The sequence below is a fragment of the Lynx canadensis genome, chromosome F2, assembly GCF_007474595.2.
Source record: "Lynx canadensis isolate LIC74 chromosome F2, mLynCan4.pri.v2, whole genome shotgun sequence".
Classification (NCBI taxonomy): Eukaryota; Metazoa; Chordata; class Mammalia; order Carnivora; family Felidae; genus Lynx; species Lynx canadensis.
This window is the reverse complement of record NC_044320.2, coordinates 49,469,498-49,484,918: the sequence shown is the minus strand read 5'-3', so window position 1 is coordinate 49,484,918 and position 15,421 is coordinate 49,469,498. Positions and strand designations below refer to the sequence as shown.

Here is a 15,421-nt window from a genome sequence, read left to right as displayed (position 1 = left end):
TCCGACAGCAAGCCCGACTTAGCGTCTGGGAGGTCATAAGTTAACAGCTCTGCTCGGAAAGCGGGAAGGCTGGAGGACAAAGGGAGGGAGAGCTGCTGAGCCCCTGGAGACAGAGCTCAGTTTGGTGGGGAACAAAGGCGCTCGCCAGCGCCATCTCCCCCGCCCATCCCCCAGCCAAAATCCCAAAGGGAACCAGTTCCTGCCAGGGAACTTGCTCCCTCCGCGCAAACACCCAACTCTGTGCTTCTGCGGAGCCAAACCTCCGGCAGTGGATCTGACTCCCTCCCGCTGCCACAGGGCCCCTCCTGAAGTGGATCACCTAAGGAGAAGCGAGCTAAGCCTGCCCCTCCTGCCCCCGTGCACCTTGCCTACCCACCCCAGCTAATACGCCAGATCCCCAGCACCACAAGCCTGGCAGTGTGCAAGTAGCCCACACGGGCCACACCACCCCACAGTGAATTCCGCCCCTAGGAGAGGGGAAGAGAAGGCACACACCAGTCTGACTGTGGCCCCAGCGGTGGGCTGGGGGCAGACATCAGGACTGACTGCGGCCCCGCCCACCAACTCCAGTTATACACCACAGCACAGGGGAAGTGCCCTGCAGGTCCTCACCACACCAGGGACTATCCAAAATGACCAAACGGAAGAATTCCCCTCAGAAGAATCTCCAGGAAATAACAACAGCTAATGAGCTGATCAAAAAGGATTTAAATAATATAACAGAAAGTGAATTTAGAATAATAGTCATAAAATTAATCGCTGGGCTTGAAAACAGTACAGAGGACAGCAGAGAATCTCTTGCTACAGAGATCAAGGGACTAAGGAACAGTCCCGAGGAGCTGAAAAGCACTTTAAACGAAATGCAAAACAAAATGGAAATGACGACAGCTCGGCTTGAAGAGGCAGAGGAGAGAATAATAGGTGAACTGGAAGATAAAGTTATGGAAAAAGAGGAAGCTGAGAGAAAGAGAGATAAAAAAATCCAGGAGTATGAGGGGAAAATTAGAGAACTAAGTGATACACTAAAAAGAAATAATATACGCATAAGTGGTATCCCAGAGGAGGAAGAGAGAGGGAAAGGTGCTGAAGGGGTACTTGAAGAAATTATAGCTGAGAACTTCCCTGAACTGGGGCAGGAAAAAGGCATTGAAATCCAAGAGGCACAGAGAACTCCCTTCAGACGTAACTTGAATCGATCTTCTGCACGACCTATCATAGTGAAACTGGCAAAATACAAGGATAAAGAGAAAATTCTGAAAGCAGCAAGGGATAAACGTGCCCTCACATATAAAGGGAGACCTATCAGACTCGTGACTGATCTCTCTTTTGAAACTTGGCAGGCCAGAAAGGATTGGCACGATATTTTCAGTGTGCTAAACAGGAAAAATATGCAGCCGAGAATCCTTTATCCAGCAAGTCTGTCATTTAGAATAGAAGGAGAGATAAAGGTCTTCCCAAACAAACAAAAACTGAAGGAATTTGTCACCACTAAACCAGCCCTACAAGAGATCCTAAGGGGGACCCTGTGAGACAAAGTACCAGAGACATCACTACAAGCATAAAACATACAGACATCACAATGACTCTAAACCCGTATCTTTCTATAATAACACTGAATGTAAATGGATTAAATGCGCCAACCAAAAGACATAGGGTATCAGAATGGATAAAAAAACAAGACCCATCTATTTGCTGTCTACAAGAGACTCATTTTAGACCTGAGGACACCTTTAGATTCAGAGTGAGGGGATGGAGAACTATTTATCATGCTACTGGAAGCCAAAAGAAAGCTGGAGTAGCCATACTTATATCAGACAAACTAGACTTTAAATTAAAGGCTGTAACAAGAGATGAAGAAGGACATTATATAATAATTACAGGGTCTATCCATCAGGAAGAGCTAACAATTATAAATGTCTATGTGCCGAATACCGGAGCCCCCAAATATATAAAATAATTACTCATAAACATAAGCAACTTTATTGATAAGAATGTGGTAATTGCAGGGGACTTTAACACCCCACTTACAGAAATGGATAGATCATCTAGACACACGGTCAATAAAGAAACAAGGGCCCTGAATGATACATTGGATCAGATGGACTTGACAGACATATTTAGAACTCTGCATCCCAAAGCAACAGAATATACTTTCTTCTCGAGTGCACATGGAACATTCTCCAAGATAGATCACATACTGGGTCACAAAACAGCCCTTCATAAGTTTACAAGAATTGAAATTATACCATGCATACTTTCAGACCACAATGCTATGAAGCTTGAAATCAACCACAGGAAAAAGTCTGGAAAACCTCCAAAAGCATGGAGGTTAAAGAACACCCTACTAACGAATGAGTGGGTCAACCAGGCAATTAGAGAAGAAATTAAAAAATATATGGAAACAAACGAAAATGAAAATACAACAATCCAAATGCTTTGGGACGCAGCGAAGGCAGTCCTGAGAGGAAAATACATTGCAATCCAGGCCTATCTCAAGAAACAAGAAAAATCCCAAATACAAAATCTAACAGCACACCTAAAGGAAATAGAAGCAGAACAGCAAAGACAGCCTAAACCCAGCAGAAGAAGAGAAATAATAAAGATCAGAGCAGAAATAAACAATATAGAATCTAAAAAAACTGTAGAGCAGATCAACGAAACCAAGAGTTGGTTTTTTGAAAACATAAACAAAATTGACAAACCTCTAGCCAGGCTTCTCCAAAAGAAAAGGGAGATGACCCAAATAGATAAAATCATGAATGAAAATGGAATTATTACAACCAATCCCTCAGAGATACAAACAATTATCAGGGAATACTTTGAACAATTATATGCCAACAAAATGGACAACCTGGAAGAAATGGACAAATTCCTAAACACCCACACTCTTCCAAAACTCAATCAGGAGGCAATAGAAAGCTTGAACAGACCCATAACCAGCGAAGAAATTGAATCGGTTATCAAAAATCTCCCAACAAATAAGAGTCCAGGACCAGATGGCTTCCCAGGGGAGTTCTACCAGACGTTTAAAGCAGAGATAATACCTATCTTTCTCAAGCTATTCCAAGAAATAGAAAGGGAAGGAAAACTTCCAGACTCATTCTATGAAGCCAGTATTACTTTGATTCCTAAACCAGACAGAGACCCAGTAAAAAAAGAGAACTACAGGCCAATATCCCTGATGAATATGGATGCAAAAATTCTCAATAAGATACTAGCAAATCAAATTCAACAGCATATAAAAAGAATTATTCACCATGATCAAGTGGGATTCATTCCTGGGATGCAGGGCTGGTTGAACATTCGCAAATCAATCAACGTGATACATCACATTAACAAAAAAAAAGAGAAGAACCATATGATCCTGTCAATCGATGCAGAAAAGGCCTTTGACAAAATCCAGCACCCTTTCTTAATAAAAACCCTTGAGAAAGTCGGGATAGAAGGAACATACTTAAAGATCATAAAAGCCATTTATGAAAAGCCCACAGCTAACATCATCCTCAACGGGGAAAAACAGAGCTTTTTCCCTGAGATCAGGAACACGACAGGGATGCCCACTCTCACCGCTGTTGTTTAACATAGTGCTGGAAGTTCTAACATCAGCAATCAGACAACAAAAGGAAATCAAAGGCATCAAAATTGGCAAAGATGAAGTCAAGCTTTCGCTTTTTGCAGATGACATGATATTATACATGGAAAATCCAATAGACTCCACCAAAAGTCTGCTACAACTGATACATGAATTCAGCAAAGTTGCAGGATACAAAATCAACGTACAGAAATCAGTTGCATTTGTATACACTAACAATGAAGCAACAGAAAGACAAATAAAGAAACTGATCCCATTCACAATTGCACAAGAAGCATAAAATACCTAGGAATAAATCTAACCAAAGATGTAAAGGATCTGTATGCTGAAAACTATAGAAAGCTTATGAAGGTAATTGAAGAAGATTTAAAGAAATGGAAAGACATTCCCTGCTCATGGATTGGAAGGATAAATATTGTCAAAATGTCAATACTACCCAAAGCTATCTACACATTCAATGCAATCCCAATCAAAATTGCACCAGCATTCTTCTCGAAACTAGAACAAGCAATCCTAAAATTCATATGGAACCACAAAAGGCCCCGAATAGCCAAAATAATTTTGAAGAAGAAGACCAAGGCAGGAGGCATCACAATCCCAGACTTTAGCCTCTACTACAAAGCTGTAATCATCAAGACAGCATGGTATTGGCACAAAAACAGACACATAGACCAATGGAATAGAATAGAAACCCCAGAACTAGACCCACAAACGTATGGCCAACTCATCTTTGACAAAGCAGGAAAGAACATCCAATGGAAAAAAGACAGTCTCTTTAACAAATGGTGCTGGGAGAACTGGACAGCAACATGCAGAAGGTTGAAACTAGACCACTTTCTCACACCATTCACAAAAATAAACTCAAAATGGATAAAGGACCTGAATGTGAGACAGGAAACCATCAAAACCTTAGAGGAGAAAGCAGGAAAAGACCTCTCTGACCTCAGCCGTAGCAATCTCTTACTCGACACATCCCCAAAGGCAAGGGAATTAAAAGCAAAAGTGAATTACTGGGACCTTATGAAGATAAAAAGCTTCTGCACAGCAAAGGAAACAACCAACAAAAGTAAAAGGCAACCAACGGAATGGGAAAAGATATTTGCAAATGACATATCGGACAAAGGGCTAGTATCCAAAATCTATAAAGAGCTCACCAAACTCCACACCCGAAAAACAAATAACCCAGTGAAGAAATGGGCAGAAAACATGAAAAGACACTTCTCTAAAGAAGACATCCGGATTGCCAATAGGCACATGAAAAGATGCTCAACGTCGCTCCTCATCAGGGAAATACAAATCAAAACCACACTCAGATATCACCTCACGCCAGTCAGAGTGGCCAAAATGAACAAATCAGGAGACTATAGATGCTGGAGAGGATGTGGAGAAACGGGAACCCTCTTGCACTGTTGGTGGGAATGCAAATTGGTGCAGCTGCTCTGGAAAGCAGTGTGGAGGTTCCTCAGAAAATTAAAAATAGACCTACCCTATGACCCAGCAATAGCACTGCTAGGAATTTACCCAAGGGATACAGGAGTACTGATGCATAGGGGTACTTGTACCCCAATGTTTATAGCAGTACTTTCAACAATAGCCAAATTATGGAAAGAGCCTAAATGTCCATCAACTGATGAATGGATAAAGAAATTGTGGTTTATATACACAATGGAATACTACGTGGCAATGAGAAAGAACGAAATATGGCCCTTTGTAGCAACGTGGATGGAACTGGAGAGTGTGATGCTAAGTGAAATAAGCCATACAGAGAAAGACAGATACCATATGGTTTCACTCTTATGTGGATCCTGAGAAACTTAACAGGAACCCATGGGGGAGGGGAAGGAAAAAAAAAAAAAAAGAGGTTAGAGTGGGAGAGAGCCAAAACATAAGAGACTGTTAAAAACTGAGAACAAACTGAGGGTTGATGGGGGGTGGGAGGGAGGGGAGTGTGGGTGATGGGTATTGAGGAGGGCACCTTTTGGGATGAGCACTGGGTGTTGTATGGAAACCAATTTGACAATAAATTTCATATATTAAATAAATAAATAAATAAAAATAAAATAAATAAATAAATAAATAAATAAACTTAAAAAAAATAAAACTTATGCATCTGGATTAAATTAAAAAAAAAAAAGGTGAGAGACAGGGGGTGCCTGGGTGGCTCAGTCGGTTGGGCCTCTGACTTCGGCTCAGGTCATGATCTCATGGTCCGTGAGTTCGAGCCCATCGTCGGGCTCTGTGCTGACAGCTCAAAGCCTGGAGCCTGCTTCGGATTCTGTGTCTGCCTCTCTCTCTGCCCCTCCCCTGCTCGCACTTTATCTCTCTCTCTCTCTCTCTCTCAAAAATACGTAAGCATTCAAAAAAAAAAAGTGAGAGACAGACATTACATGCATCCTGATGGAAATAGTCCATATTGTTGTGAGTGTTCTTACAAAAATATCTAACATAAAAGTGATCTAGCTTCCAGATCTAACTGCCAATTTATAGAAATTACAGGAGACAGAGCAACAAGTTAAATGACACCTCAGAGGCAATCACCAAATTCCTAACTGTGGAAAACTCTACAAAACATGCGACCCAGTCTCTTGTTTTTTTCTTTTTTTCAATGTTTATTCATTTCTTTGAGAAAGAGAGACACAGAGCACCAGTGGGGGAGGAGCAGAGAGAGGTGGAGACACAGAATCCAAAACAGGCTCCAGCTCTGAGCCCCACAGAGCCCGATGTGGGGCTTCAACACATGAACCATGAGATCATGACCTGAGCCGAAGTCGGATGTTTAACCGACTGAGCCACCAGAGCACCACATGACCCAGTTTCTTGAAGACAAAATAGCACTAGTGGGAGTGAAGGTATATCTAGAAGAAAGTTGAGAGACATATAAACCAATTGTAATGTCTTCCCATTCAAACGAACCAAATGTTAAAAAAAAAATACTGAGAAAATTTTAACAGTGATATTTTTTTTTTTTATAAATTTTTTTTTATTTTTTTTTTCAACGTTTATTTATTTTTGGGACAGAGAGAGACAGAGCATGAACGGGGGAGGGGCAGAGAGAGAGGGAGACACAGAATTGGAAACAGGCTCCAGGCTCTGAGCCATCAGCCCAGAGCCTGACGTGGGGCTCGAACTCCCGGACCGCGAGATCGTGACCTGGCTGAAGTCGGACGCTTAACCGACTGCGCCACCCAGGCGCCCCTTAACAGTGATATTTAATATTAAAATAACTTCAGTATTATAATAGAACTATAATTATATTGTAAAAGGGTCCTTATCTTTTAGAGATACTAAAATTTGTGAATAAAATAATATGATATTTGGGGTTTACTTAAAAATAATCCAGGGTTAGAAGGAAGTGGACAAGGTTATAGATCAAGGAGTGATAAATTATAGCCCAGAGGCCAAATCTGGCCCACCACTTGTTTTTGTAAATGAAGTTGTTTTTTTGTTTTTGTTTTTGTTTTTTAACATTCAAAGTGCATCGTCTTCTATTTTTCAATGTTTATTCGTTTTTTTTGAAAGAGGGAGAGTGTTCACGTGAGCAGGGTAGGGGCAGAGAGTGAGGGAGACAGAGGAGCTGAAGCAGGCTCCAGGCTCTGAGCTGTCAACCCAGAACCCGAAGCAGGGCTCAGGCTCACAAACTGTGAGATCAAGACCTGAAATGAAGTTGGATGCTTAACTGACTGAGCCACCCAGGCACCCCTGTAAATGAAGTCTTATTAGAATACAGTCATGCTCATTTATTTATGTGTAGTCTATGGTTGCTTTTCAGCAACAATGGCAGAGTTGAGTATTTGTGACAGAACAGTTTGGCCCTCAATGCCTAAAATATTTACTTTCTTGCCCTGTACAGCAAAAGCTTTCTGATAACTGGTATAGCTAAATCAAAATTGGCTATAAGTAAGTGGATTATTACTGAAACTGGGTGATGGATACATAGAGGTTATACATCATATTATGGGACATGTAATGTTTTAAAATTTAAACAAACAAACCAGTATATTGTGGTTGGTTTTAGGAAAAAGTTTTGACTTGGCCTTTGACTTTATCATTGAGGATGGCATCCTGGTTCCACTCCAGGGCGCATCTTACCCAACACTCTGCCTCTAAAGACACTCCCAGGGACTGTTCAGAAGTGGGTATGGCTGTCTACCTTGAGAACTACCTCAGAGGCCTTAACAAGGCCTTGACCTGCCTCAGTCAGCTTCATCAAAACATCCAGAAGACTGTCCATGGGAAGCAGCCTGGATGGATCTCCTTTGCTTACTCACTATCCTTTGAAGAGCTTACTACATCTAGAAAGAAACTTTTTGTTTTCAGGATAACAGACACTGTACCTCTCCAAGAAGTATCTCTATTTCTTAGAAAAACAAGTTGCTCTTTCAATGCTATGAAGATAATGACACTTGGAGGCTCTTAAAATTGACAGAAAGTCACAATAAATCCTATATACCTTATAGATAAGCATACACACATGTATGTATCATGCTGCAAAACCCACAAAATAAACTCATTCCTCAAATACACTTACCAAATACAGGTTTTCCTAGAGAAACACACAGTTAACGACTTTCAGAGCAAGCTCGGTCATTTTAGAAGTCCAATTCTGGTTCCTCCAGCAAACACCTATTGAACATCTGCTCCCCTCACGGTGTGTTGCTAAGCAGTTGAGAGACAGAAAGATGCATGAAACACTGTTCCTGGTCTGAAGGATCTAGTGTTAAGGGATTAGGATTATAGTGGTTTGTAGTATAGGAGAGAGAGGAGAAGCCATTGCAATAGTTTCTTTTATTACATACTTAGCACACATGCCTACATGTGTTAAGCATTCTAAGGATTTTATATCTGTAATCTTTACAATAAACTATGAAGTAAGTGTTACTGTCCTCATTCTACACACTGGTACTTAGAGAGGAAATAACTTAAACCCACAATCTGTCATACTCCAAGCTGCTCTCCTAAACATCATTGGTAGTTTAAACACTGAAATGAACATTTTTATTTTGTTTGCACCATAGAGACGCATTTATAAAGAAGCTCCAACTACATGTCACTGTACTGGGTTTCCTCTCATCTCTCATGAGTTGGATCTCATCTTTGACCACCTTGAGCAGGAATGAGACATTTTTGTTTATGCCAAGTTTGAAGGACAATGTGAAAATTCTGCGAATTTTGTAATCGCAGAAGAAGTTGGTATCTATCATTTTTTAAATTGTTTTGTGGTCTTTTAACAATTTTTTAAAAGTAACCTCTATACCCAACATGGGGCTAACTCACCACCGCAAGATCAAGAGTCCCAAGCTCTACAGACTAAGCCAGCCAGGAGCCCTGGTATCTATCATTTTAAAGAAACACTGGGCCCTCCTCCGTTCATGCTCTGTCTCTCTCTGTCTCAAAAATAAATAAACATTAAAAAATTTTTAAAAAATGGGGTGCCTGGGTGGCTCAGTCGGTTAAGTATCCGACTTCGGCTCAGGTCATGATCTCACGGTCAGTGAGTTCAAGCCCCGTGTCCGGCTCTGTGCTGACAGCTCAGAGCCTGGAGCCTGTTTCAGATTCTGTGTCTCCCTCTCTCTCTAACCCTACCCTGTTCATGCTCTGTCTCTGTCTCAAAAATAAATAAACGTTAAAAAAAAAAATTAAAGAAACACTGGAACTTGGCTCTACATATAAATATAAAAGATAACAAATTAAAAAGTCTTTTTGCACTCACACACACAATATTCTTTTTTGAGCACGTTGACATCAAGGCTAGCTCTGGGCAAAACTCTGAGGATTGTGAGTTATACTTTGAATGTTTAATAACAGCTTTCCCCCCAAAATGTGTGTATATGTTTATTATAAATTTTATAGTATTAAGGATATGTACCACCCAATTTACAAATAACAATAAAATAATACTCCAAACTGTAAATTCCATATAGTCCATTGATTTTCACAAAATGATTTCATTGATCTTTGTTCAATTCTACTCTCTGTAGCCAAACTTTGGTTGCAGTTGACAAATAAATGTAGTTCCAACATTAATGGTGGTTGACATTTTTATTTACATTAAAGATTAGGATGAAACAAGAAAACCGTACATCAGAACTTCACTTGTTCCTCATTACGTGAGTGCCATCTTCGCTACATTGGATAATAGTTTTTGAATAATGAAAAACTATTTCTTCAAATTTTGCAGTTCACATTGTAATGGCTATAGATACCACATACTTTTAAGTTTAATTTGCATTGTTAACATTTTCTCCATCATTTTCTCAAGTCTGGACAAACGACCAACAATAATAAATAAAGCCCTGATTTGTATCATTTGCCTATTTCCATAGTATAAACACTCTCACCATGGTCAAATTCAAGCTACAATTATGACATCATTAAACCTTTACTTGAAAAGATAAGCATGGGAGCACACGATTATACAGAATATCTACCACATATATACAATAGACATAACCTCAAGTGCATTAATAGTAGTAATATGCTAATATGTCTAGGGAATGATGAGTTTGTTTTATAATTTATTTAATTGTAAGTTTGTATTGAATTGAACTGTATAAAATTACTGATATGCAACCATATATATATTTTTGATCTACACAAGTTGTAAGTTCAAATGATTCAACCTAAAATGTACTCAGGTAGTTTGGGGATGGTGGAATTATTGGGGGGAGGGTTGGATAATGATGACGGTGATAAAAAGAACCTCTATTTACTAAATACTGTGCTAACTCAAGTTTGGCTCTCTGATTTTCAATAACTAAAGCGGAATTTCTTGTGATTCAATCTTATCTAGCTTCTCCCAGTTTGAACATACTGAGACAGAGATCAGGAAATTTCTGGCACTTTAAATTCAATTAAGAATTTGACACAATATATAGAAAGTGAAATACTATCTATGTAAAATAGTGTTCAGGATATTTGACACAATTTTTGAGCTAAGTATAGGAGAGAACAAGCACTCTTTTTTGGAGCATGAAACTCAATAATTAAGTCCTGGCTTAATTAACTACTTACTGTATTATGAACTGTACATTTTGAACTGCCTCATGGATTCTGAGATCTGGTTTCTTATCTGTGATTTGGGTAATAATACTATCTGCCTAATTTATATGTTCTAGTAATCATGAGATTTAAATGGGAAAAAGAAAATAAAGAGCACCTTATAAACGGTCCAATTTTATAAAGGTAGTGGCTTATTATAGAATCACAGCTCTGTGTATTTGCCTCCAGGATTGTTTTCTGGGCTCGGATCCCAGACAAGGGGCTAGGGGAAGGGGGGGAGGTGGGGTGGGGGAAAACAGCTATCAGGCTTTGCTATGCGAAGACATTACTAAACATTTGTTTTACAGTAAACAACTGCATTGCTGAATTAGCTTCTCAGGATCCTTCAGACTGCCTGCTCACACCTGATCTATTTACAAAACTTAATTTTTAAAAGAGAAAAAAAGCCCTCTCCTCTTTCTGCCCCTTACTCGTGTTCTTTCTTTCTCTCTCTCAAGAAAGAAAGAAAGAAAGAAGAAAAACAAGAAAAAAACCCCTCTCTTTCTTCATATTAATAATCTTCAAGAAATTGAGGACAAATGTAATTTACAATTGAAAGCTCATAGGCTCCGAGGGAGGGAGGAATGTTTACCAAACATTCAGGTGTTTCAGGCCTTCCAGTGGCACAGCTGGGAGGGGGATCCTCCCTTTGGGAGGGATAGAGCAGAGCCCTGACCCTCCCTGTCTCCTACTCTCCATGGTTTGCTTCCAGGGTTTACTGGAGTTATCCAGCTGATTCACTGTTGCTGTGAAAACAGGGCTGAGCAGGCTATTGAAAGCCACAGAAACCAGAAGAAACTAGTCATGAAAACCCTGACTATCAGCTGACAGATTTCTTCCTGAGAACTCATAATTGAGCATTTTTTTCCAGACTAGAGCAAATCTTCAGGAGCTGACCAGGATCCGGAGCTGTTTCAGCCCAACTTGGCTCTGATCTCTTTGGTCATGCTGGAGGGTGCCGAGTTCTACTTTAACGTGGACCATGGCTACCTGGAAGGCCTGGTGCGAGGGTGCAAGGCCAGCCTGTTGACCCAGCAGGACTACATCAACCTGGTCCAGTGCGAGACCCTGGAAGGTAAGAGCTTCTCTTCTCACCATGTAAAAAGGGGAAAAGGGAATGACACCTCCCATTGGGAGCTTAAAGAACCGACTGTGTTCCCATGGCCTGAGAGTACAGAATAGGTTTTTATTCCCAGGGTCCAGATTTCAGGGGTCCATGAACTTGGAGGAGGAAAAAAAAAACAACTCCATCTTTATTTCCAATTTTCTGTAAGTGAAATTTAGCATTTCCTTTCATTATGAATGTAGGCAACTATCAGTGGTTAGTGCTTTGTCACCAATAGAAAGTCAATATTTTCATATCCCTATACAATTCTTGCAGATACTTTGAAATATTTATATTTTCACAATTTTGCACTTATACTAGGTATTACACTTACTCTTTAATCTTGATATTTAATGTCTTAGTAAGTAAGTATGTTTTACACATTTTAAAACATCTTGATAACTGTATTTTAACATCTTTTGTTCACTCGTAATCTTATGTATTTTCATCCTACATATTTATCAATAATACTTGGAGAAGGACTCAGCAAACTGCCCAGGGACAAATGCCCTCCCCACCCCCCAACAAAATGCTAAGAAACTTGGTTTAGAGAATTTTATTCTATACCTAGTTTATTAGTATAAATTGGTATGAGAGTTTATTTCAGGTTTTTACCTTTAACTGAAGCTTAAGAAAAAAGTCAAGAGATGAGCAAGTGGTGAGGCTAACCCTGGATTCAAAAGTACTGACTTTGACCCCTCCCGGGGCTAGGTAGGTGGCCTAAGGCTCAAAACCTGAGCCTCAGTGTCCTCATTTGTAAAATATGATGGTAAAGCCTGCTTTGCCTACTTTGTTTGGAGAAATAAATGAGATAATACATGAGAAATGTGTTAGAAACTGAAGCACTAGGTAAATGAAAATGATCTTGTTTTAAGCACTTTATTGAGGTGTGATTGACATGCAAGAAACTGTACATATTTAATGTATACAACCTGATGAGATTAGCGGTAGGTATACATCCATGAAATCACCACAATCTATGCCATAAATCAACCATTACCTCCAAAACTTTCTTCCTGCCTGTTATTATTTGTATGTGTGTGTGTGTGTGTGTGTGTGTGTGTATGTGTGTGTGTACTACAAGGCTCTATGCTATACAGATTTCTAGGACTTATCTTGTGTTTCCAAAACTTTGCACCCTTTGACTAATACCTCCCCATTTTCCCCTTTTCTCTGGAAATTATCTTTAAGCTACAATACTTTCAAAACTTTCCCAAAGATTTTCATCTATAAAACATTATTTTTATTATAAAAACAACTACACTAGTTCATTTTGAAATGTACTTATAAAATCAACACACGTCAATAATAAGGTGCTTTAAAACTTCCAGATTTTTCTAGAAAAAGCAAGAAAGCAATAAGGATCAAAACTGCTAGGAAGGGTACTGAAAGCAAAAACAAAACAAAAAACCTGAAGGTGACTTTGCTGAGTCTGAGGGTCCTGCGTCACTTGTTTGTAATTCTGACCAGTTAAAGCCAGAGTTAAGGCGGAGCTGCCTAAGTTGAGATTAACCTACTCCTTTCATTAGCAATGGAGACAGCTAGAAAAATCTTTCAGATGATAAATAATTCTGTAGGCTACGTATAATTACAATATAATCCCAAACCATAAATCACTTCAGCATATTAGGAGTTTGGTGACTGAAGAATGTTAATCATGTACAGAAACTCTGCATAAATATTGTGATAATTTTGTGTAGTGACTGACAGTCACCATACACTTATCGCGGTGAGCATTTTGTAATGTATATCATTGGGTTGTTTTGTTTTGTTTTTTTAAAGTTTATTTATTTTTGAGAGAGAGAGAGACCAGGAGCAGGGGCAGAGAGAGAGAGGGAGAGACAGAATCCCAAGCTGGCTCTACACTGTCAGTGCAGAGTCCAACATGAGTCTTGAACCCACAAACTGTGAGATCATGACCTGAGCCGAAATCAAGAGTCAGATGCTTAACCAACTGAGCCACCCAGGTACCCCGATAATTGTTGAATCACTGTGTTGTACACCTGAAATTAATATAATGTATGTCAACTATACTTGAATAAAAAAAGAAAATGTGCTTAAGTTGAAGTAGAAAAAGTGAATGAACACAAGGCAGAATGAGTGTTTCTAACAGAAGCCACTTCAATGAATTCTTTTTAGTTTTCAGTCAAGCTTTTACTTTTTTAAGATTATTTATTTACCTATTTTAAGTAATCTCTACACCCAAAGTGGGGCCCAAACTCATGACCCCAAGATCAAGAGTCACACGCTCCTCTGACTGAGCCAGCCAAATGCCCCAGTCCAACTTTTAAATAAGCTAAAAAATGCAAATTTTAACACAAACAATACAAAAAATACCTAAAATATGATACAAAACCAGATTTAGCCAGCTCACTAAAGAATTCAGAAAGAAATTACCATCAGCTTCAATTTGGGAGGAAAAAATGGGTTTCGGACCCTTTCGAAGATCTAGAGAGTGACTCTTCTTAGAAAAACACACCCAGGTAAAGGCACACAGAATTTTCCATGTAATATCAGGGGTCCTGGGCCACCCAAAGCCATCCTTGCACCCTGGTTAAGAGATCCTGTCACATCCATCAACACTTTGTTGTTCTTTTACCTCAGGTTTCTATCTTTCTTTCCTCCTAATATATTTTTTTCAACCACTCATTTCATAACTATGTTTGAATCTGTGTGCCAATCTGTTTGGAGACCCCCAGGAGTGTCAAGTGTGGGTCATTAAACTATGGGTTATACTGGCTGCTGAGAAAATAAATCTAAATAAGGATTTCATGTCTGCAGTTAACAGTGGAGGATGCTGAGGCTTAGAATGGCTCTGTCTAATCTGACACTCTTGTCAGGGATGGAGTATAGACATATCCACAACTCTTTTTCCACTAAAATGTCTGTGCCTCCTGAGTACGAATTAAAGATAAATGATTATGCCTATGTTGATGTCAACTCCTTTTTGATATGGATAATAATAAGGTCTGCCCTACCTGATTATTTCATAGGACGTTGGGAAATAAATAACTTGGGAAAAGCAATGCAGTTGTTGTATCTGCAAATACACTGAGAGAAACCGAGCCATCTTCTGAGTTGATGAAGAGTTGAAGAGAAGGGTGCCTGGTGGGCTCAGTCAGTAGAGCACGTAACTCTTGATCTTGGAGTTGTAAGTTTGAGCCCTGCAATGGATGTAGAGATCACTTAAAAATAAAATCTTAAAAAAAAAAAAAAAAAGAGTTGAAGAAAAAAAAATCAAGGGCATTTATCAGGATCAATGTTAAGGACTTAAGGATTTCTGTTTACATTTGTACAAAATCTGCACTGTACCAATACAGGGGAAGAAGAGTGGATAAAACTGTCATTGTGGTACTATGTGCTGACACAGACACTTTCTGTAAAAGAAGAGCTAATTTGGCAGAGATTAAATTTGCCTTTAGTGTTATCAAGTCCTCTAGATGTCAAGAGTGTTCTGACATCAACAAATTGTTTTACACTTACTTAGAAAGAATATAAGGTTTCAGGTAAATTTAGAAGAGAAAATGAACATTGTCTAGAAAAACTTTGAAAAGTCCTAGAATTCATAATTGTGCTTAACTGCATATATAATTGTGCTAGTGTGACCAGAAATACTCATCTGTTCCAAGGTTTGCCCCTGACTAACAGTGACCTGAATCAGTTGCTAGGACAATCTGTGACTCTGC

At 39.3% G+C, this 15,421-nt stretch overlaps 1 protein-coding gene across 3 annotated transcripts in view; it reads left to right on the top strand.

The window, feature by feature from the left end:
* Positions 1-11,368: 11,368 nt before the first annotated feature.
* The window catches only part of ATP6V0D2 (ATPase H+ transporting V0 subunit d2), a 48,215-nt gene continuing 44,162 nt past the window's right edge, over positions 11,369-15,421 (top strand). For all 3 annotated transcript variants that reach the window (XM_030304375.1, XM_030304376.1, XM_030304373.1), the window contains exon 1: positions 11,369-11,705. In XM_030304375.1, the coding sequence (XP_030160235.1) occupies positions 11,576-11,705 (130 nt within the window). In that variant the 5' untranslated portion in view covers positions 11,369-11,575. The remainder of the gene's footprint in view (positions 11,706-15,421) is intronic.